Genomic DNA, 25,465 nt, shown 5'->3' on the forward strand with positions numbered 1-25,465 from the left:
TTCACACCTTCCACGTCTGCTTTCTACTCATCTTTTAGTAGTCTTTCCATGTGTCCAAACCATCCCAATATTCTTTCATCAACCCAATCTTTTGATGCTATTCCTTGCCACAGACTAACAAACAAAATATATAACACAGACATGCACAATAACACCAAAAGATGGCTGGCCAATTATCTGGCAGGCAGAAATGCTTATGTGTCATAAAATGGCCAATCATGGCACATCAGAAACATTAAGTATGGAGTACCACAGGGCTCTGTTCTATCCCCCACACTCTTTAATCCATACATGCATGATATACCCACACCAGACACCTTAGAAATACAAATCTCTTCCTACGCAGACGACATAACAATCACATGTACACATCGTAACACAGACAAAGCTGCAGAAATAATACAGCCATACCTTGATACACTCAACACATGGTTTATTACAGACTCAAAATAGCCCCAGCCAAATCTACAGCAACACTTCTCACCAACTGGACAAAAGAACACAAATACATTCCTCAACTCTATATCAACAACACTGTAATACCACACACACACACCACAAAAATTCTTGGTGTAACATATGATACATCCATGTCATTTAAACAACACATCACAAACATAAAAAATAAATGCACACCTAGACTCAACACACTTAAATCAATCACTGGAACAACATTTGGACAAAACAAAGAAACTAATACTACAATATACAAACAATGCATATGCTCAGTGATGAATTATGCAAGTCCAGCACACCAGTGACACACACCTCAATGCCCTTCAGACCATACAAAACAAAGCATTAAAAACAATTACAGGCTGCACATATACAACACCTACAGACCACCTACACTATGAAACAAAAGTCCTCAAAGTCAAAGATCACCTTGACATGAGAGGCACACAAACACTTGCTGCAGCCTCCACAAACACAGCACACCTGCTACACTACATAGCAGAACACCCACACACACCAAGAAATATAAAAAATGATGATATGGTTTAATGTCACACACTCCCCCCTATCGGGAGGCCAGGACGATGCCCCTCACAGAGGGCTTTGTAGCGTAGAATTTAATGAACCGTGCCCTTGGTTCAACTTCGCCGGTAGCAGGATTCAAACCGCCCTCACCTTGACCTTCGCCGCAAGTAACGACGCCCTAACCCGCTCACCTAAATATCTATATCACACACAAATACTCTCTTCTCTTCCTCCAAAACCACCAAATACCAGCCTCTGGAAACATTCATAATCACATCACTCACTGCTCCATAAACATGCTAAAAGAACACATTGCTGCATGCCAGACCCCCTGATATCCATCCCTCTGAACCCTCTCTCACATGAAAGGACAGAGTCCACCTGGCCAGACTGCGGATCAGCCACCATCCAGCCCTTCTAAGCTACCAGAAGAGACTGGATGACCGCATTGTGGACAAATGCCAAGGATGTAACACTTCACCCCATACTATTGAACATGTCATGGAAGACTGCATTATACACAATCGTGCATGCAAACAACACATTCCCCCCATTTGGATTGTATACTGTTTATGATGATTTGCTGTTTTCCATCACTGATCCACACTCGCCATTCAAACACTTTTCCTCCTATTCCATGGGCTTTGAATTTATCTAGTAGTCTCTGGTAGGGCATCTTGTCAAATGCTTTGCTAATGTAAAGATTAAATAACACCAATGTATTGAATGCATAACTTGTGTTGTCAAAACCCTATATGGTTGACACTGTTTTAGTGCTGGATGGTGAACTGATGGTGACTCAAATATTACAAAATAAGCCAAACACCTAATAATAAAACATACCTGAAGACGAACTCAAAGAAAGAAAGAAAAAAAAAAGTTGCACTATCCTGCCTTCAATTTGATCATCCACCTTGTGTGTCATTTAATGAAGTGCATATTCTGATCCTTGAAATTCCTGCAAGTTTCTTTCTGTATTGCCCAGCTTTTTATCCCGTATTTTGCCTCACCTGTTTTAGTTGTCAACCTTCATACTGACACCTAGAGAAGCTTCCATTTCTTCTGTTATGGCCCAGGAAAGTATGAAAATAAACATATTTGCATTTGCTAATACACAGAACAAAATCAAACTTTCTAGAGGAATATCATTGATGTCGAATGAAAGATGTACTGATACTGACAAAAATGCGCACTAGTACAAATGGAACACTAAGGAAATTATACAAAAACATTTCAGATTATCTTGTTTATTAAAATCATTTGAAAAATCATGCTTTCACTTTATACATGCAAATTAAACTTTCTGAGGCTGATAATACAAATACATATGTAGAATCAACAGTGTTTCATCTAAGCCTGTTTCTGTGTGGAAGAGTTTGTCTTCAGTAGCAATAACATGTTGTACTAGCTCTTTTTCACTTGGTGTAACCATCTCCTCAACCTGGAGAACAAGGGTCATTATATTTTATGACTACACTAACATAATTCATGATCAATGAAATAATCTGTGTATAAAATGCAAAAGTAAGATGTTTGAATAATATTCCATTATAAAAAATTACTGTTACTTATGTACACTAAATATATCACTGGGGACTAAAGACAGGTATCTGTTAGTGATGATCCTGCATGACTGTTGGAAGGAATCATTTCCTTGCCACCCATTTTCAAATTTGCCAACCCCAAAAGGAACTAACACTCAGTCTCTTGACTGAGTCCAAGACCTCTTGCTTTCAACTTCACCTGTATTATCTCTATCTTTTCAAACATGGAGATGTGACAAAAAGTGGTTACTCTTCTCCTTTTGTTACAAGTCAGTGAAGAAGCCTATAAGTATACATATAGATTAGTGGGAATGTTTCTATGTCACTGGCTGAAAGTAGTAGGGGAGCAGTCATTGGTTGTCAGTTCTGTGTGTGAAAAGATATAAGAAATACAGTTGAAGTTGACAAAGAGAACTTTGGCCCAGTCTGAAGAGCAAGTGTCAACCCCTCAGAGTTCCTCCTGATGGAGTTGAGGGGGTAGGTAGGTTTTGAAGATGGGCAGCTGTGCTCTCCACCTTGCAGGACCACCACAAGCAAGTACCTGTCAATAGTCCCTTGTCTATTGACTCCTGACAAGTGATTATTCACAACAATGATTTGTATTCATGTTTTACTAGGATGGTTTGGGCATGTGGAAAATAAGTGACAAAAGACTAGCAAAAAGGGTGTGGAAAGCAGAAGTGGAGGGAGTGGACTAGAGGTAAAGACTGAGAATAGGGTGGATGAGGTGAAGGGGGCCTTGGGGAATGTCTGTTGAGCATGGAAGGGAGGGACATAAGATGCGAGTGGCAAATGGTTGTGAATAATAAACTAACACAGACAAGGGATTTCTCCTTGTCTTCTCTAACTATTTGTCAGGGGTTCAGGGAGGGTTGCCATGTAAATGAAACAGTGCAATTAGCCTTGGCTGTTGGGCTCTGCTATGGGGGGGTGCTATGTCTTGCTGCATTGCACCCAGGCAGTGGGTGGAGGGCCAGGAACCCTTCATCCATGAAGAGCTAACAGATTAATTTTAAAAGCAAAATAAATGGGTGTGATATGGGTGAAGGGTGGATGCATGCCTTGCCTGGCTACCCCCCTTATAAGGGGGAGAAGAAACTTTTTGGTGTACAGATATATAGAGATACTTTCTATCACTACAAATGAAAAACTTCAACATCTCACCTCTTGAATCTGTTCTTCAGATGCTCCTGACTGCTTGAGGTTTTCCACAATTGTATCGACTCTTGTTTTCTTCTCAAGCAATCTTTTGTTCTCATTATGTCTTGTCTCTCGTTGAACCATCAGATTATATAATGCCTTGTAGCACCACTCCAATACCATTCGAACACACTGTCATGTAGAAATTTTCATTAAATCAAACTGGAAATACATTTATATACATAACAGGCTATCCCTGCATCTTGCCCACTACCCTGGGTCAGAAGCAGTGTCACAAGACACAGCACATCCACAGCAAGGCCACTTCATTAAATCGGCGAAACATCCTCTCCGTCCCCTCAGGTTGCATCAAATTATTTTTCCACACATACTCCCTTACCCCCCATCACCCACCCACTCCCTTTCATGCATCACAGCATCATCCATACACAACCATTCTCCATTCAGCCCTATTTTCTGTCTTCTCCCATCCTTCCTCAAGGGTACTGTAGAAGCTGTTAGAGTGCAGGACAGATCTTCCAGTAGATTGAATAATGAAGTGTTTAAGGAGGAAGAGCCCTTGTATGGACTGAATGATGGTGAGGAAGCTAATGATGATAATTTGTTAATGGTGAAAGAACATGTTGGTGCTCTTCATCATAATGAAGTTTATTTCAAACTAAATACGGGACTAATACTGTTTAAAGTGCTGTTTGGACAGTGTATGGACTGATGCAGTGTTTGTTCGCAATTTTGGTAAAGGTTCTCCATGGGTGGAAGGAAAGATTGATGAAGAGCCTACATACATACATACATATACCAAGGCTTTTTCCCCCTTTCAAGGGAGGTAGCCAAAAAGGGTAAGGCATAAAAACACTCCCACCCATTTCATCCCTAAATACACTCCACACCCCTCCCACCCTCCCTCTCATCTGAGCACCTCCTGGATGACGGGTCATCCCTGCACCTTGCCCACCGCCCTGGGTCAGAAGCAGTGTCGCAAGACACAGTACATCCACAGCAAGGCCGCTTCATTTAATCGGCGACCCCCCCTCTCCGTCCCCCTTTGCATATAAGGAGAGGACGGGGAGAAATCCCTTCGGGCTGCGTCAAAATTTGCTCACACATACTACCTCGCCCATTCCTCCTCATGCAATCACAACATCATCCATATACAACCATTCTCCACTCACCTCTGTCTTCCGTCCTCTCCCTTCCTTCCTCAACAGACATTCCCCTCTTCCCCAAAGCCCCCTTCACCCCATCCATCCACCTCATCCTAGGACGTCCCCTCATGTTCACTCCCTCCACATCTGCCTTCCATACCTCTTTTACTAGTCTTTCTTCACTCATTCCTTCCATGTGTCCAAACCATCCTAATATTCTTTCATCAACCCTATCTCCCAGTTCCTTTTTCACCCCTGTTCTCCTCCTGACCTCCTCATTTCTCACTCTATCCAGCCTAGTAACCCCCACCATACTTCTCAGACACCTCATCTCAAACACATTCCAACTCCTTCTCTCTTCTTCTCTTATGTTCCACGTTTCTGCCCCATACAGTGCTGTTGGCACAATCACTCCTTCATACAGTCTCCTCTTCGCATCCATTCCTAAATGTCTATTCCTCATTACACTCTTTAATCCACCAAGGCATTTACTCGCTTCTCTCAATCTACATTCTACCTGCACCTTCACTCCACCTTTTTCTGCTACACTTGCACCCAAGTATCTAAAACTATCCACTTCCTCCAGTCGCTCTCCCTTAATGTTCACTTCCAGTCTTCTGCTACTTTCACCCCTTGTACATCTCATCACCTTACTTTTACCCACATTTATCTTTAGGGTGAAAGCTCAAAGTTTGGGAAATATCATTTGGAAAAGACATGCAGATCACATTATGCCTAGATTTGTGGGTGATTTTAGCCAACCTAAGAGTACCCATTATATTGATACTTCCATAGATAACTCTTCAGTTAGAATAGATGTTTCTAGTAATCCAATGTTGGATTCATCTGTGGCTGAAGATAATACTAATGTAGAACCTCCAAGAGAAGACCGTGTATGTAATAACTAAGATTGTTCAGTATAGACAAAAGAGGTATGACATTCCAGTTGCATGCATAGAACACCTGAGAGGTTGGATTTGTAACTATAAGGTATGTGTTCATTCAAAAGGGGAGAAATGTAGTGTTTCATGACCCAGCTGCAACTGGGTGAATCATGTTGTCATGGTTGCCTGAGATCATGTTTTGTTTTGTATTTATATCCCAACCAAGAGGTTGTACTAAAGATATGCTAAGGACCTTTTGGTTGTTATTTATCACTCACCATCAACCTCATATAGTACCCCATAGACATAATACCATACCATACCACAAAAAAGGAGTGAAAAAATGGACAAGTTCCTGACATATACATTGGGACAAACAATCATGACAATAACAAGAACTGGTTAACCAACTTCACAGTAGGAAGACAGTGCTGAGTAACACAAAACAAACAAATCTCTGGAACAAAAAAGCTATACAATGGAATCCCTTAAGATGCAATATCTTTACTATTACTGTTCAATCTCTTAATGAGTGATCTCCCAACTCCAGGACCAGAACTAAGCACCAATGTTCTCACATGCAGATGACCCAACAATTATAACCCAGCACAGTAAATACAAAATAACAAGCCTACTTGAACAAACTGGAATAATGGCTAAAAAATAACAGAATGGAAGCTTCACCCCAGAAATCAATAATGATGTTGCTCATACCAGATAACCATGAAAAAAAAAAAAAGTAAAATTTGGTATATGTATGTAGTAAAATTATGTGGCCAAAATTCTTCTATTGAAAAAGAACCCTAAAATTCTAGGCCTCACATTTGATAGCCATATGACTTTCACCCAGTACATCAAGACAGCAAAAGTCAACAGGAAAACAAACCTATTTCAATTTATTGCAAGCACTGCCATTGGACAACAGAAATAAACCCTAATAACTATATATGTGCCTCTTACCCAAGTCACATTATTTACCCATTGGGTCATTGTATTAACTATTGCATTTAACAAAATATTACCATTACCAGCCATAGTGGGGTTGTGGGTTTCCAGTAAGCTAAACTTGAGGCAATGATTATTATGATCATACTAAAGTCCTTTTCCCTCTTCTAAAGTGTGGCCAAGTCAAAGCACTCACCCACTTCATATACATATTTATTATATTGGTGTGCTTTCACTTGCCCCTCTCTTCCCCCTGTGTAACAAAAGGTCCTTTGGTATATAGAAAAAACTCTTAGGGAAAAACATAAATGAAAATATTATTTGAAAAAAAAAAAAAAAAAAAAATATAAGTCTAAGGAGAATGCCATACTCACTAAATTCATGTCCACATGAAACAAATATGAATTTTTGTTTGCAGGTGAAGGTGTCAGAGTTCTTCGTAGTTCATGAATGTGCAGGAAATTGTCATGAAGAAGTTTATATACAAGCATATTAGCTTCCTTCTTGTCTATCATACTCAGTTCACCAATTTGTTCCTGTTCCATCATTTTCTGCTCACGGATCAGTCTTGAATGAAAAACAATTAAACAACTTAATACTAATAATACAGCCATCAAAACAGCCTGGAAATAACTTGGACAATGGCTACACTGGCTGTGATCAAATCTACACTTCTGTTTTGGTGACTAAACTCAAAGGAAATATTGTAGGATATATATCAAATACATCCATTTAATTTTTCACACAAGGTTGCTCATTTCCAGTTTATTTGCAAAAGCACTAATATTGATACGAATTTCATATAACCATAAACTATGTCCCCATTACAAATCACTTAACAAGAAAAACCAGTCTACATGTGCATTGCATGTCTATCTATCTACCAAGGTTTTCTTCCACTTTAAAAGGGAGGTAGCCAAATCAAAGACCATCCACTCCCATTAACCACCCTTATTTCCTTCTAATCTTGGCTCCTCGTGGATTCCTGTCTCCTACCCACCACCCAGGTCAGAAGCAATACAGCAAAATAGTATGAGGCCACTGTATTTAGTTATTCTATCTACATACATACATATACCAAGGCTTTTTCCCCCTTACAAGGGAGGTAGCCAAAAAGAAAAAGGCATAAAATCATTCCCACCCATTCCATCCCTGAATACACTATTCTATCTAAAGGGGGAAAAAGCCTTTGGTATGTGTATGTATGTATCTATATACCAAGGGCTTTTTCCCCATTACCCATGAGGTAGCCAAGTCAAAAGGTATGACCCATTTCCACCCATTTCATTCCTACCCATTCTACTCCCATCCACCACCCTTTCTTCCTTCTCATCTTAGCTCCTCATGGATGATGGGTCATCCCTGTATCCTTCCCACTGCCCTGGGTCAGAAGCAAAGCAACAAGACACAGCACATCCACAGCAAGGCTGCTTCACTTAATCAGTGACCCTCCCTCCATCCCCTCATGCAGAAAAGGAGGAGACAAGGGGAAATCCCTTCAGGTTGGGTCAAAATCATTCACACATAATCACTCCCTAATCCTCCTTTCCTCCACTCTCTCCTTTCCTTACATTACAGTGTCATCTATATACAGCCATTGTTCACTCACCACTATCTCCTGCCTACTCCCTTCCTTGTTCAACAGACATTCCCCTTTTACTGAACACCTCTTTCACCCCATCCATCCATCTCATCCTCAGTCATCCCCTCAAGTTCACTACCTCCACCTCTGCCTTCCACACCTCTTTTACTAATCTTTCTTCACTTATTCTTTCCATGTGTCCAAACCATCCCAATACTCTTTCATCAGCCCTATATGCCATCTCCTTTTCCACCCCAACTCTTCTCCTCATCTCCTTGTCTCTTACTCTATCCAATCTTGTAAGTCCTACCATACTTCTCATACATTTCATCTCAAACACATTCTGACTTTTCCTCTCTGCCTATCTTAAATTCCAAGTCTGCCCCATATAGTGCTGTCAGCACAATCATCCCTTTATATAATCTCCTCTTTGCATCTATTCCCAAATGCCTATTTATCATTACACTTTTTAATCTCCCACACAATTTACTTCCTTCTCTCAATCTACAATTAACCTCTACTTCCACTCCTTCCTTTCTTGCCACATGCAACCCCAAAGGTCCTAAAGCTATCCACTTCCTCCAGCCTCTCTTCTTTCAGACTTGCTTCCAACTTGCTGCCATCCTCTCCTCTTGTACATATCATAATCAAATCAAATAAAAATAAAGATAAATTACTTATTGCTAAATATATAATAGCTACAATAAGCACACCATACCTTTGAAATCATGCATGTTCCTTAACAGACAGCTTTGTACATACATATACCAAGGGATTTTTCCCCCTTACAGGGGAGGTAACCAAAGTCAAAAGGCATAATTCTACACCCACCCACTCTACTCCCATTCACCACCCCTCCCTTCCTCCCTCCTTCATTCTCCAGTACAATATACTGAACTAAAGGTATAAGATATATTAAAATTTTCATCACAATGGGAGGATTTGATTTAATCTGCAAGTCCCAATATGGCAGGATGATGATGGTCTCTAGCCTACAAGTAGATCCTTCAACAAATAATAAACTATTAAATCTGAATGCATAAACCCATCTAGTTTTACACAGTCTCTTCTACGATAAATACTGTTATTCTATGCATATCATTTCACTGCATACAACATCTGAAAATTTTCTTGACATACCTGAATATACGAGCTGCCTTAGATCCAAAGCGTTCTTGCACAATATTGTCCAAAAGATTGTGGGTAAGTGTCTGGTAGGCAGCAGCCATATTTACATAGTACTGTCCTCCACCTGCATCACCAAATCTTTGCAAGCAACCACCACTCTCCTCCTCTGTAATATAGAGAAATAAGGTGAGTAATGTGGTCTCTCAAGGGACATATCTAACTAATTCATAATTTCAACAGACATACTATAATACTAGTTTATGTAAAGTACAACAAATAAGGCATCCATAAAAGAACTATTGCTGAGACAAATAATCATATTGAAAATTAAGGGCAAAAGACTTGTTACATGATGACAGACAGGGCTAACAAAGTGTCACTGTAAAACAAAATTCAAAAGCATAACTATTTCCCACCTAGAATTTTCAGGTACATATCCAAGTTCTTGAGATTTTTTAATTGGTCCCTGATTTCTGAGGCAGTAACAACATTCATGGTAGGTGCCCATGGATCTGATCGAGTATAGGACACCTTCAGTACAGCACCTAAACATTCACCAGCAAGAGGATCCACTCTTCGTACTATACTGTTCCGTATTTCACTGTCTCTGTTGATTAAAAACCACAGAAAAATTAAAACAAACCAAAATAAATTTATGGAATTCAAAACAGCTTTCAACAATAACATTTTATATAATATGATGCATTCTATTTGTCCTTTAACCTCTTCAATACAAGTCAAATATTCATACACACATCATGTTGCCTGATGTACGATGATGCATTACAATATGCACATTACAAAATATAAACTTGCTGTTATACTTGTTTTCTTTCACCCTCAATATATATAATGTCACAGAAAACATGATCAAGCCTATTCACCGAATATGGGGGTCACTCAGCTACAAAATAAATATCATCAGGAAGCCAATGCTGGTATTCTCATATACTCCACTTATGGCTCATGACACATACATACGTGTAATCATATTCATGATGTTAGGCTATTCTTTAAACCATATAATCTTGGACCTATTCATAAGGTGATTAAGAATCAGCAGATGCTAGCTATAATTAAATTAACAGTTTAAGATAACATTAACCCCTTCAATCTGGGGTCTAACCTCTGACAGAATAAACTTGTGCAATATTAGTTTGAAAAAATCTCAGATGACAACAGGAATAAGAAGATAATAGTAGATATTTGACATGGTACCTTGAACCTACAATTCCAAACTACATCCTACTCAAGCTCCTGTTTTTGAGGTATTGCAACTTGACCTTGACTTTGTTGGTTGTGTGCGGATGATATTTTGATGCAGCCCCAAAGGGATTTCATCCCATCGTGCTCTATTTTCCGCATGAGGCAATGGAGAGGGGTGGGGGTGGGAGGGTTGTTGATTAAGTGAAGAGGCCTTACTATGAATGTACTCTGTCTTCATGCATTGCTTCTAACCTGGGCAGTGGGCAGGAGACAGGGATGACCTTTCATCCATGAGGAGCTTAGATGAGAGAAACAAGGAGGGTGGATGGAAATGGAATGGGTGGGAGGGGATATGTGCCTTTGACCTGGCTACCTCCCTTATATGGGGGAAGAAGCCCATGGCAGATAAATAGATAGTAGCTTGACCAGGAGGTGCTAAGATAAGAGGGAGGGTGGAGGGGTGTGGAGTGTATTCAGGGATGGAATGGGTGGGAATGATTTTATGCCTTTTCCTTTTTGGCTACCTCCCTTGTAAGGGGGAAAAACCTTGGTATATGTATGTATGCATGTAGCTTGACCTAGACTCATAGGTAATTTTGAATGACTCAGGACTTCTGGATTAACTTGAAACTTGAAGGTATTCCAACTTGTAACTTATTTTCAATAACTAAAGCACCGACGGGTTTTGAAAATGGGTAGCTTAGCAGGACCACCACATACGAGTACTCATCATTGATCCTTTTACCACTAAAGATCTTCAAATATATAAATACATACATGCATACACACTCAAGATGGTAACAAATCCTCAAAGAATCCACTGGTCACCCAAAATGGACAAAGTCTACTACAAGAGAAAGCCCCCATCACACTTAGGTTTACAACATTACAGTCAAGCCACACAACCTCTTAAAAATAAAAATATACTTATCCCATGAGAGCTATTACTGCATACCTTAGTTCAAGATGAAATCTGTCAAAGTTGAGTCTCCAGAATACATCTTTGTCAGGGAAGTTAGTCACCCCGGGGCAGCCACTGCTCTGTCTATGTAACACTTCTTTCTGGATAGCCTTTAAGTCTATCAATTCTGTAGGCAAACTAGGAGAAAAAATTAGAATATATTAGATGTACATTGTATGTGTGTGTGTGTGTGTCTGTGTATTTACCTAGTTGTATTATACAGGAAGGGGAGCTATGCTCGTGATGATCCATCTTTGTATCTCGCAACATCTAGTTTGTTCTTAAATTAATTCTTGTATGGTGTTTACACATGCTATTGTTTCATCCAATTTGTTCCAGACATTCACCACACCATGTGGAAAACTGTTTTTTTCTGATCTCTTCTATAACTATCCTTTTTGAGTTTCTTTTCATGTCCCCTGGTTTTCATTATATTCCACTTTAATAAGTCTTCTCTGTCAAGGACTTCCATGCCTTTCATGATTCTGTAAACAGCCAATAGATCACATCTTTTTCTTCTTTGTTCCAGGGTTGGTAGCTCAAGTTTAGACAATCTTTGCTCGTATGTCAATTTTGAAAGTGTTGGTGCCATCTTTGTCATTGCTGTTTGCATTCTTTCTATCTTCCTTATATTTTTTTTGTACTGGGTGTGGATAGTATTGCAGCGTACTCCAATCTTGGTCTTATTAGTGTGACTTGTATTTTCTTTACATTACCTCAACCAAGTAATTAAAAGCCACCTTTATTGATAAATTGTAAGTTTCTCTAACACTTGTTTATCTGTTTGTCTGGGGACATGTCTTTGGTGATGATTACTCCTAGGTCCTTCAGAACCAGCTTTCTTTACTCCCTTTGCACCGATTTTATATTGTCCTCGTATTCTTTTTTCCAAACTCCATTATACCACATTTCTTAATGTTGAAGTTCACTTCCCACTTTTGACTCCATTCCCAGACCTTGTCCAGGTCTCTCTGTAGTGATTCAGTCTTTTTCCATACTTTCTTTAGTAGTTTTGCATTGTCTGCAAAGAAGTTCATGTAACATTCTACACCTTCATCCATGTCATTTACATATATAGCAAACATTATCAGAGCCAGTACTGAACCCTGTGGGACTCCACTTATCATTTCTTCCTAAGTTGAGATTTTATCTCTGAGCACCACTCTCATTTTTCTCCCATGCAAGAAATCTTCCATCCATTTCAATAATTTTCTGTGTATACCTCCTGTTGTTTTGAGTTTTCTTAATAGTTTTTTGTGTGGTACTTTATCAAACACCTTTTGTAAGTCCAGGAAAGCACAGTCTGTCCATCTGTCCCTTTCTTGTATTATATCTATTAACCTTGAATAGAAACAGATCAAATTTGTGGCACATGATCTTCCCTGTCTGAAGCTGAATTGTTTCATACATACATATACCAAGGCTTTTCCCCCCTTACCAGGGAGGTAGCCTGAATTGTTTTAGATTTAGTACATTGTTCTCTTCCAGATGTTTAGTCCATCTTCTTTTGACAACTTTCTCAAATTTTGGCTATTGTGCCTGTACAGGAGACCAGTCTATAGTTTGTTGGGTCTTCCTTGTTCCCCCTTTATATATTGGCACAATATTGGCATTTTTCCAGTCTTCCAGTATTTTTCCTTCTTTGAATGAGCAATCTATTATCTTATATATGTTGTCCATTAGCTCATCTATACATACTTTAAGTATCCAGTTTGCAATCTTAGCTGCAGCTCAATGCTCCTTGAATACTGTGAAGGCCGTGAGATGTGAACTGGAGAATTACGATGGAGATGTGGAAGCAGTGGCTAGCAGGAAGGATCATAGCAGGTGTTCTGACTGTTCACACAACAAAATTCGTTGAGAAGCTGCAAAAAAAATGTGTGGCAAGATCCAGGCAAGGCAATGTGGACCTTGGTGAGAGAGATGGGCATTGGAGTGGCGACTATGAAAAAAGCGCTGAACAAGGATCTTCACTACTCCTCATACAAGAGGTGTAAGGGCCAAATACTCACCACCAAGGCCCAAGAGAACCGCCTTACAAAAGCCAAGAAACTCCTACAAGGTCAAACACCCAGTCGAGCCAGGAATGCTTTGAATCTTCTCAGACGAGAACTTCTACCAGGACTAGTTGCACAATGTGCAGAACAACAGGTGGCTAGCCTACAGCCTGCACCAAATCCCATACTTCATGAAGACCAAGTTCCCTCAAACTTTGATGGTCTTTGGGTGTGTTTCCAGCAAAGGCCACATCATGCCACCCCACATCTTTGAAGAGGGACTCAGACTCACTTCAGATAGCTATATTGAGTTGCTGTCCACTGTTGTCAAGCACTGGGTGGAGAGGGTGGCTGCGGGAAGACCATATGACATTGTGTGGCAGCAGGACTCAGCTATGTGTCACACTGGGAAAACCCAGAAGTGGCTGTCTGAGAACTTCTACAACTTCACCAGTCCCAACATCTGGCCCCCCCCCCCCAACTCGCCTGATTGCAGCCCCATGGATTGTTATGTGTGGGGTGCGGTTGAAAAAGACACCAATTGTACCACCTGCAACACCAAGGACAAGCTGACTGCCAGGATCAAACTGGTGTTCAGGCATCTCTCAAAGGACATTGTGAAGGCAGCATGCTGCAGGTTCAGGTCCCACCTGGTAGCAATGGTGGAGGCTCAGGGCAGCTTCTTTGAGTGAGCTGTATTTGGCAAAAGATCCTCTAAGACAGGGGTTCTCAAACTTTTTCTCGTTAAGTACCCTGAGTTATAAGATCATCTTCCCGAACCCCCAATAATCTAACAATGAAGAGAATGGTAATTTATTGACTAACTCATTAAAGTACAATAGTTCTGCAAAGGATATTATAAAATTATTCATATTTTAATGTATTAATTCAGAATAATATTCAGTATTGCAAATATTTTACAATGATGCTACACATGCAGGAGTGAAACAATATTTTCTTAAGTATCAATCAATAATGAACTTCAGTGTGAGGAATGTGCCTGTTTGTTACAAGCAAGTTTCTCAATTCGAGGAGCTACCACTATTTTATTAAAATACGTTTTTCGTCAGCCATCTAAGTACCCCTAGAAATCTTCAAGTTATCCTGAACAACCTGTATTTCAGATGACGGGTCATCCCTGCACCCTGGAACTATCTTAGCTCTCTCAGAGAGGGAAAATTCCATGTAGTTAAGCTGAATCTGAATCACAATCAAAGGCTACAGTGAATTCTTTTATTCAATAGAATTACAAGCACGTCGTAAAACACAAAAGCAGAAAAGGAATGAAGACAAATACCTGTAAAGCAGTTCTTCTTTGATGGTCATTACAGGAACAGCTTTGGTTGCATCTTGTGGATTTGGGCATCTCTGTATGAACTGCTCTTCCACGAGTTGTAATAAAAGATTTTTTAAGGTTACATGTCGATCACCCAATGCACTGCCTGAGCCACCTGCAATATTAACAAGAGTTAAAACTATAGGATAACATAATCTAAGCAAGATAAAAACAAGACCAATGTTACCTATTACACATCATATAGACAGTGACAATGTTCTATAATTTACTTTGACTTTTCATTATTACAATTTGGAGGATGGACAAATTGGTAGTGCCCATAGTGAGGGCAAAGGGTAATTGTTGCCTCAAGTTTCACTTTGTGGAAAACCCAAAGCCCCACAATTGCTGGCAATGATCCTCAAGCCCTCACAAGGATTTTTCTGGAAAAAAAATTTTTGGACTGTTTTTTGTGTTGTATTAATGTGGGGCCATGTCACAGGCTGAAAGTGGTAGGGGCAAGAAAGCAATTGTTGGTTGTCAGGTCTCTATGTTTGAAAAGGTCTAAGAAATACAGCTGAAGCTGATTAAGAGAGATCTTAGTCCCAGTCCAGAGACTGGGTGCCAGTCCCTCAGGGCTGCATCTCCTGATGGAAATGTGATAGTGATATGGTTTAATGTCACAAACTCCCCCCTATCAGAAGGCTAGGACGGTGCCCCTTACAGAGGGCTTTGTAGCGTGGAATTTAATGAACCATGCCCTTGGTTCAACTTCGCTGGGAGCAGGATTCGAACTGCCATCCCCTCGACCTTCGCCGCAAGTAATGACACCCTAACACGCTCAGCCAGTGAGCTTCCAGATGGAGATGAAGAAGTTAATACATTATGAAAATTGGCAGTTCTGCTGTCCATTTTGTAGGACCACCACATGCAGGTACCCATCACTGATCCCAGAGTAAAGGGTACACAATAATGAATAGTGGAAATGTAGAGGTGAGGCAGAAGACAGAGATGTGAAGAGAGCTATCAGATAAGTTAATCAAAGAGTACTGAGGAGGTTTGGGTATATGAAATGAATGAATGAAGAAAGATAATCAAAAAGTGTGTGGAAAGCAAAATAGAGTGAGCTTAAGAGGATGATAAAAATGATGTGGAGGAATATAGTGAATGGGGCCTTTAAAGATTAGTATGACTAAAAAAAATTTACAATATATGTATGTATGTAAATAAAATAATAAATAAATTAAGTAACCACACAAAAGCTTACTTTTTGCATTCATGCAGTCCTTTACTATGACACATTAAGAAGTGGAACTATGCAGCACCTTTGTGTCATACTACCATCCTGGACTATTCATGAAGCAAAAAATTCAAGATGCAAAAAATATTTAACATTTTACAATTATCAGTTGCAATAAACAGTCCAAAAACTCTCTTCCACTATACCTGAACCTACCTCCTGTTCATGTAAATTTGGTATATACACACATACATACATTGTGGCATTCTCCCTCTTAGTAGGAAAATTTTCTATTCCAATGAAATATTTTCTGCACACTTTCATGTAACTAAATGTGTAGGGAGCTATGAAGGTGTCTTTATTATTAACAAGAGCTCCCATTCACATGTTCAAAAGAAAGTGCTGAAAGAAAGACATGCAACTCAGCAGGCATTTCTGCAATCATGTTGCTCTAGGTTACAACCACCATCAACATGCTAAGCACTAGACAGATTCATGATTTGTAACTGGCAACTTCATTCAGTGGATATGCAATAAGAAAAAGAGTGTAGCTTGCAATCCTAATGTGATCATGTAAAGATCAACTCACAGTTACTGCTGTCTTACATGTTGCTAATTTGACCATAGTCTGCATACCTGAGTCTAGTAAACAAAGTTAAAAAAATTAGCATCAATTAGAATTTTTTTAAAGTTTGTGTTGTAGCCAATTCTGTTAACAACTGTGAAAAGTTGTGAAGTCTACTCAGACAATTTTGAAAACTAGTACAGTAAATGATTTCAATGAAATAAATACAGCATTATGAAAAAAATCATGATTTACTTTCACTATATATATATATATATATATATATATATATATATATATATATATATATATATATATAAGTTCACATTAAATCATCATGGAATATTAAGTGTTAATGTGCACAATAATCAAGCTCTTCATGAATAAGGATAAAATTCAAAGTACAGTGGGTTTCCTATACACAAACATAATCCAATCTGAAGCCTCACTAAGCCAATTTGTTTATGTGAATAAATAGGGATAATCTTTTCTAAGCCTCACTCAAACCCTACATGAAAGCAAACAAAAGATAGACAATATACATATTAAACAGGGTGCATGTGCACACACATACTAAAGAGTACTACTGTGTTAAAAGGTTCAACTTTGTCCACAAAGTATTACCACTGCCCCTTGTGGATTTATTGGCTAATTAATGTAAAATTTTTATTCTCCTCAGAAACATTCCTTAACTTCTTATGGGAATGTATTCATAAGGTTACAGAGAGCAGAATGCCTAGTTCCACACTCCATCCTGTTTTACCCATTTTCTGCATGAGGGGATGGAGGGGGGGGGGGTTGCTGATTAAGTGAAGCAGCCTGTGTAATGTGTCTTGCTACATTGCTCCTGACCCAGGGCAATGGCCGGGATACAGGGATGACCTGTCATCCATGAGGAGCTAAGATGACAGGGAAGAAGGGGTGGTGGAGGGGAGTTGAAAGGGTGGCAGTAAGTACGTGCCTTTGCCTTGGCTACCTCTCTTGTAAGGGGAAAACAAGCTCTTGGTGTAAAGATTGATAGAAAGTCCTTACTAACCAACATCCTTCTCATTATAATACTCAGTCTTCTAAAGGAAAAGAAACTATGATGTATAACACCTTAAGGAAAGAACTAATAATGAGCTTTGATTATTACCGTATATTTCCGTGTATAAGACGACCTTTGTATAAGACGAGGTACAAAATTAGAGCAACTTTTTATGAATTTATCTCATATCGGTAGTATAAGACGACTGCTAAATTACAAATGCATCAGTGTATCAAACCTACCGTACAAAGAGAATTGTTTTGATTACGTTTATCACCTGTTTTTTCCGCTTTTTCTCTTTTCTTTCTCATTACTTAACTGTATCCTTATACCAGATAAATTACTTACTGTATCCTTATAAATTCAAAATAAATGAAATAACAAAGCAAATCATGTATCATGATTTTCTGAGAACACACGTCAACTAACAAAAACGATTTGTTTACGTTCCTGGTTCGACGTTTAAAGATAACGTTAGGTATCAATGGAACGAGTGGATGACGAATGGAGAGAAGTCATTTACAAAAGGTGGAGCTATGCGTAGTGCATCACTTGATGTTCTCTGCGAGTTTGTTATTAAAGCTTGGGAAAGTGTTAAGGTCGAAAGTATCGTAAAATCTTTTTAAAAAAAATTTGGAATCTCTAATGCCATGGATGGCACTGAAGATGATTTGTATGAAAGTGATGAAGCCGAAGTCGACTCACCGGAACCGGACTGGAATCCCTACGATGACGGCATATTTGAGGAATCTTGTGATATGTTCGAACAACTTTTCGAAACAGAGTGATGATTGTGACGAGTTTGAAGGGTTTTATATAAATAAATAAATAAAGTTTTATAATGTTTTAAGTTTTAAATGTAATGTAATTTTATTGAAAATAAAGGTTTTAGAAATACGTTTGATGTGTAATATATATTGATGATGATTAGAAATTAAGTTTTATGATTTTATAATCTTTAAATTATCTATGTTTTAAATGCAACTACTGTAATATTTTTTTATAAATAAACGTTTTATGTACTGTAATCCAAAATTGTTATTTTCAGTCTTAAAAATTACTGAAAAGTTAGCGAAAGAAAAAGGTTGCGGTCTCACTAAACGTCGACCAAAGCCGACCAAACCCAAACAATAACGGCTTTTGCTCAAATGCATATAATTATGTATTAAAATTAGCATATGGTTGCATTATATGACCTATTTTCTTTAAAATGTGTGATTTTCGTGTAATTTGATTAAAGAGAAGTTACGCTTTTATCCTCTGCAAAATTACCAAAGTCGCCCAACGCCGACCAAACACAAACAATGACGGCTTTTGCTCAAATGCATAATTTTATATAAAAATTAGTATTTGGTTGCATTATTTGACCTATTTTCTTTAAGATTTGTGATTTTCATGAAATTTGATCAAAGAGAAGTTACGTTTTTATCACCTGCAAAATTACCAAAGTCGACCAAAGCCGACCAAATTATGCATTTGGGCAAAAGCCGTCATTGTTTGTGTTTGGTCGACTTTGCTAATTTTGCAGAGGATAAAAACGTAACTTTTCTTTGATCAAATTACATGAAAATCACACATTTTAAAGAAAATTGGTCAAATAATGCAACCATATGCTAATTTCTATATAAAATTATGCATTTGAGCAAAAGCTGTCATTGTTTGGGCTTGGTCGACTTTGGTCGACGTTTTGTGAGACCGTTAAAAGTACCGTAATTTCATTAATATAGAATTATTCCTCGAATTTATTAACAATTGCAATTTACTATAAAGATATGCCAATAATATATATGGTAAATATGGTTTAATTACCTTTATTACAAGTTCTTATCATAATGTGAATCCTTTCCTGTGTATCTGTGGTTATCGGCAGGCTAGCCTACCAAGTCATATCACGTAGAATTCAAGGTCTGATTTTTATAATGGTAGTATAAGACGACCCCCAATTTTAAGGGGTGAATTTTTGGATTTTAGGGTCGTCTTATACGTGGAAATATACGGTATATCTTAGAGCTACACCTGAGACAAACAAAAATGTTTGGCATAAGTTAAAATAAAATCTAAACTCAGTAACTGTAATCAATCAATCCATTGTCTCTCACAGGAAAAGAATTACCTTCTTCTCCATGTTCAATCATCTTCAAACATGATGTGATAATAATATGTGATGCTGTAGCTTGACCTTCCTTCATGAGCACATCAACAATCATTTCTCCTTCTTCACAATGCCGCTCACGTACAAGGTAAACATATCTGTAAGCATGAAGGTAGTGTGAATACATACCATTATCATTCAAAATAAAAGCCATTATAAAGATTACATATTAATGACAATAAAATTATATTTCTTACATGAAACAACAGCATAAACACCTTCAAAGCTGTGGTACAGTGTCTAGATTTTATCATAAACATAACTTGAATTAATGTAGCTTTGGCACTTGAATAGTGTCTCCATTTCATTGAGAGAATTCAGGCCAGGTTAACCCATCAAATGAAAGAGGGAGGTGAATCAGGAGTTCAATACAGCAAAGTCCATAGATAATGGGGAGTAACACGATAACTACTTTTATAAAAAAGAGCCTTAGACATTTAATTATACAGAGAGGTTATATTTTATATGAAACTATATTTTCATTAATAGAACTTCAACTACTTTTCACCAACTACCTTGGAAATCGAAGAACCATCAATACATTGTCTTGAAGTATAACATATCCTGGAATATTCGGTTTCCATTCTTGCCATCTAACCAGATTGTGTTGAATCAGCACAGCCAAGGCTTGCTTTACCTGTGTACAAAATATTTGTTTACCTGTTAGTTTATGAACTGGTATACTAATAGGATGGTCAATGAATGTGACAGACTTAGTAACCATGTAGTGAGTGCTGAAACTATCAGTTGTTTTAAGAAACAGCTAGACAACTTTATAGATGGGGATGACAGTTGGTAATGGACATGAAACTGCATAGTGTAGGCCTTATGGTCTATTGCAGTCTCCTTCATTCTTATGTTCTAATGAAAATGGAATGTGATATTTAATACAATGGTCCTTCCATATATGCAAAGATGCATTCCACATAATGTGAGTTCATGTAAAGCGAATACTATATTTTCACATGACATAACAAAGAAAATACCACAACCTAAAATGGCACACATAGTAATAAGCACACACAGCTCCCATATATGTGAAATTTTATGCACAAAATGGAGACAAGTAGAACATGCTCTTCACATGAGGGAGATGCATATAATGAGGGTCTGGTGTATATGCTATCTACAGCACTGTATGTCAAAATACATACACAATCACAAATGGGACCAGTAAATTTAAATTAGACATATTCATCAGTCCATAAATAAGCTGACATGGATTACCTCAAACTTGTTTTCTTTTTTCTAAGTAGATAAGTTCAAATTCATGATACCTGTTTTCTGTGTAGAACAAAAAAACTTTACCAAAAGACTCTTATATAACATTATGAAAATAAAATTACTATTTACTATACAGTCATCATAGTGACATGTTTTGACACAATAGGCTAGGTGGTATTTCATATTGGCCAACATAAGTGTCACATTAAATATCCATAAATTTTGCAATCTCAGACATTTATCATTTGCAACAAACATGTTATAATGTAGACTCTCTTATTCCATATAAACAAGTTCTGAAAAATAATTTCAGATGGTAAAAAAATTACCTGTATTGATATCATCACCAAAAATAATGTGTTGACATTAATAATTCCCAAAAATACCATACTAGTCTCAGGGCCCCGACATGGGTAAGTGCCGCCCCGGGGCAAGTCGAAAAGTGCCGCCCCCCCCCACCACCACTACCACCATCTTCCACATCTAATGGTCACTAGCACGATTCACATGTAACATTCACCCACAATATGTTTATACACAGGTCATTCATACACACAACTCATGATATTTACTTACTTAAATAAATCATGCATTAAAAGTACACTAGGGGGAATTTGCTTAACCTTCTTTTCACCAAAAGTGCCCTCCCCCCATCCCTCCCTGCCTTGTCGGGGCCCTGGGCCTGACTATTCTAGTACTATTTGGTGAAACTGGCATCATCATGGTTATGAAAAGAAAATAATTACCTTTTTTGTAGGGTAGTTCACTCTGCTACATATAATTTTCAAAGGATTTACTCCTTCTTTATACAATGCATCCCCTACATCTGCAACAATTGTACCGAAGTATTCGGACATAATCTTGTAACATACTTTCTGGAGGCATAGTGACATGTTTGTTTTAAGTTCAGATGGTTAAATTAACAGTGGCACTCTGCCTCGTTTCAATCTTTCCCTAGTTCATGAAACGACTATTTTCATAATAATCACGAAAGCAATATTTTAATAATAACGGGTCACTCAATGGCAGCAATACAAGAGTACTTGACAAATTTTCTTCAATACCCGTGCCTCAGGCGGAGGCACAATTTTTGTCAACAAGCTTCTTTATTTGCTGATTTTTTCATATATAATAATATACATATGACAAAGAATGCTTATTAAGAAGTTCCGTTTCTTCAGGTCACCTTCAGCACAAACACGATAATATATAAAACTGAATTCTGGTTTTCTTTGAATATCACGATCTACTCTTTACACACCCGAAAGAAACACCTTACAAGACACTTATTTAGTATACATACGACAAAATGTGTTGGTACCAAAACAAAACGGCAAAAATCACTGCTGCGTGTAAAAACACGGAATCCAGAATTCTGTCTTCAATCACAATTCGATTAATTGATTTTGTTTACTCGCTCTTTAGCGTAATGTACATAAAAATATGTTGCTGCAATGGAACCAAGTGAGGCAAATCTGCTTCATTATTCACGTCCATTCAATATCAAATAACCATTATACACGTGTTCGTCAGTAGTACGCACCGTCGCATACTGGCGGCACATTGTAGGCATTTCTCGCTAGTATGTTACTTGCCTTTCATACTTTGCGTAGACATGACTTCGGTTACAATCTTTTGCTTTTCAAATTTCTCAATGTCAAATTACACTTGCACCATATAGTGAGAAACTGAATGACGAACTAGAGAAGTAGCCTATCTATACGCACGTTAAACACATTGTTGAGCTCTTACTGAAGTCTAGAATATTGTAAGCATGTGTCCTAACCGTTCCAGCATTCTTTGATCAGCCCTATCTGTCCACTCCCTTTCTACCCTACTCTCCTCCTCACTTCCTCATTCCTCACTCTATCCATTCTCATGATCCCCAATATACTTCTGAAATACCATATCTCAATTATATTTATTTATTTTTTCTTTCAGGCCCCCTTTAAATTCCGTCTCTGTTTCATACAGTATCTTAGGAATAATCACTCCTTCATATGGTCTTCTCTTTGCGTCCATCCCCAAATACCTATTTCTCATTACCCTTTTCATTCACTCTACAATTCACCTCCATTACCAAAGTCCTTCCTGTGTTCTATGATATACTGATAACAGTGACGTGGAAACTGCTGTATGGGGGCGTGAACGGTCAACTGGTCCCCAAATCTGCACCCCTAGGACAACTAGTCCCCCCAAAATAGGACGTCTCGTTCCCATTTTTTTTATTTAAACAATAGTTTTGAGATATTTAGCAAGAATCAAAATACCATAATATATTATGTACAACACATTATCAAATAATACACAAGGTATTATATATTACTCAAGATAGCAAGAATCAAAATACCATAATATATTATGTACAACACTTTATTTTATAATACACAGGTATTATGTATTACTCAAAATAGCAAGAATCAAAGAACCATTACATATTATGTACAACAATTTTTTAAATAAAACAGAGGTAACACAGGTAATGGCAGGGAGTCACCGATTCACCCTCACTCCTTAACCTATACATGTACGACATCTCCACAACCGACACCTTAGTAATACAACTCTCCTCTTACGCAGGCAATTTACATGCACAAACGGTAACACAGGCAATGCTGCAGAAATACTAAAACCATACCTTAACACACTCAACGCTTGGTTCACTACAAATAAACTCAAAATAGCAACAACTAAACTACACCCACATTTCTCAACAACTGAACAATAGAACACAAATATATGCTGCACCACTCCTCTATATCAACAACATCCTCATACCACCCAGCCATACTGTAAGATACATCCATAACACTCAAACAACACATCACGAACATAAAGACTAAATGCATACTCAGACTTAATGGACTGAAATAAATTGCATTTGAAAAAATACTACAATGCACAAACAATGCATACGCTCAGTGATGAATAGTGCTGGGCAAATACCGCTAATTTCAATACCGGAATTACCGGTAAACAACAATGCCGTTACCGGAATTACCGGTAATTTACCGGTAAAAGACTCGTGAGGTAGTAGTGACGTCCCAAGTTCGAGTCGCCTTTATGACTTAAATCTAAACAAATTTCATCCTACTATGGTGTGTAGTCACAAGTTTTGTAACGTCGTCACTATAAAAATCCTGCGCTCCGAGTCGTTACTCCAACTCTTGTGGGCGGGGAGTAGGGAGGGGGTGCGTGTAAGGTCACATCATTACCTCCTCTCCCTCAGTGCATAGGCCTACGCACCAATCCCCCCCTCCCCCTCTCACACTCCACTTCCGTCTCTATGTAAGTGCAATTTCATACAAAGAATATATTTTTCACATAGAAACAGAATTTCATAAAAGAAAAATAATTACATGCATCATTTTTACACATTACACATAAAAATTAATTTCCAAAATCACCCATTTTTCATTTAGTCAGGACAAAGTTTTTTTGTACAATTGAGGTTTTAAAGGTTTTGTGCGAGATGAATTGACATATGTAGGTCATTTTCATGTTTTTTTTTTTTTTACCAAGTTCCTCTTATATTAGGCTCAGGAACACAATCTCAACCCTTTGAATTTGTCAAAGTTTTTTTCAATTGTTCATAGTTGTCATTTTTTATATTGGAATTACGTTAATTTTGTATTAGCAGGACTCTACGATCCCTATATTTATATTATAGTACCTTTAAATGGACAAAAAACACACGCATATATTTTATTTTAATTTTTTATTCTGTGTATCCATTTGGATACATGCCCACCGGAATCGCCAGCGCGCGCCACCTCCACCAATCTAGGGTAAGGCTCGCAAATATTAGTTACTTAAGACTACGCGAATAATAATTACATGCGTATCACTAACAAAATATGATTTTTGAATAACACGTTACCTTGCGTCGTAGAGGCCACTTCAATGGGCACAGTGTTAATCCACCAGAATCTTTGATCGTCTCTGCCCGCTTATTCTTGTCTCTGCTTTCCGTGAGTCTGTTGTGGTATACTGTATTCCCTGCCCCAACCCATAGCTTATATATATATCCTTGTCAGTCATCACTCGTGCGAGTCTGATAAGTGTATTTGTGAACTTGTTTGTGATTAACTCCAGTACAAGTACAGTACAAATAGATTGTAACATGCAGATGGTGTCTTTCATGAGCAACTGCGTACATTTATGTAAATATGCATATATTGATAAACATTAAATATAAAGTTAAATATGAAGATCTGGTAAGTGTGGAAACAGTGTCTCTCCAATCTCCCCGTTCTGTGAGCTTTCATGTCCGTTCTACAAACTTTACAACGTGCCTTATTTCCATCCTCTTTCACTTCCGCTAACCATTTTTTAAACAGGGGATCCTTTAACCAGGCAGACTGAAAAGTTTTCGAGTAGTTTGACCACCTCTTCATTTCTAGATCACATAGGCTGACTAATCGAATACGTACATTTTGCACTGAAC

The 25,465-nt window shown here is 38.1% G+C and overlaps 1 protein-coding gene across 2 annotated transcripts; it reads right to left on the reverse strand.

Annotated features, from left to right (window-relative positions):
• Positions 1-2,203: 2,203 nt before the first annotated feature.
• Positions 2,204-22,319, reverse strand: Polr3C (RNA polymerase III subunit C). Of its 2 annotated transcripts, XM_076176776.1 has the most exons (11): positions 21,765-21,857; positions 21,022-21,078; positions 20,310-20,431; positions 19,756-19,892; positions 14,832-14,985; positions 11,532-11,675; positions 9,787-9,977; positions 9,383-9,536; positions 7,035-7,227; positions 3,690-3,857; positions 2,205-2,422 (listed from the first exon to the last, which is right to left on the reverse strand). In XM_076176776.1, exons 3-11 carry the CDS (start codon positions 20,327-20,329, stop codon positions 2,276-2,278), a joined length of 1,308 nt encoding a protein of 435 aa, XP_076032891.1. In that variant the 5' UTR covers positions 20,330-20,431; positions 21,022-21,078; positions 21,765-21,857; the 3' UTR covers positions 2,205-2,275. The 2 variants fall into 2 exon arrangements, with proteins under 2 accessions (XP_076032890.1, XP_076032891.1); XM_076176775.1 differs by lacking the exon at positions 21,022-21,078 and having other exon boundaries at positions 2,204-2,422; positions 21,765-22,319.
• Positions 22,320-25,465: the final 3,146 nt, after the last annotated feature.

The sequence above is a fragment of the Oratosquilla oratoria genome, chromosome 39, assembly GCF_046742065.1.
Source record: "Oratosquilla oratoria isolate Oo_2021 chromosome 39, ASM4674206v1, whole genome shotgun sequence".
Lineage (NCBI taxonomy): Eukaryota > Metazoa > Arthropoda > Malacostraca > Stomatopoda > Squillidae > Oratosquilla > Oratosquilla oratoria.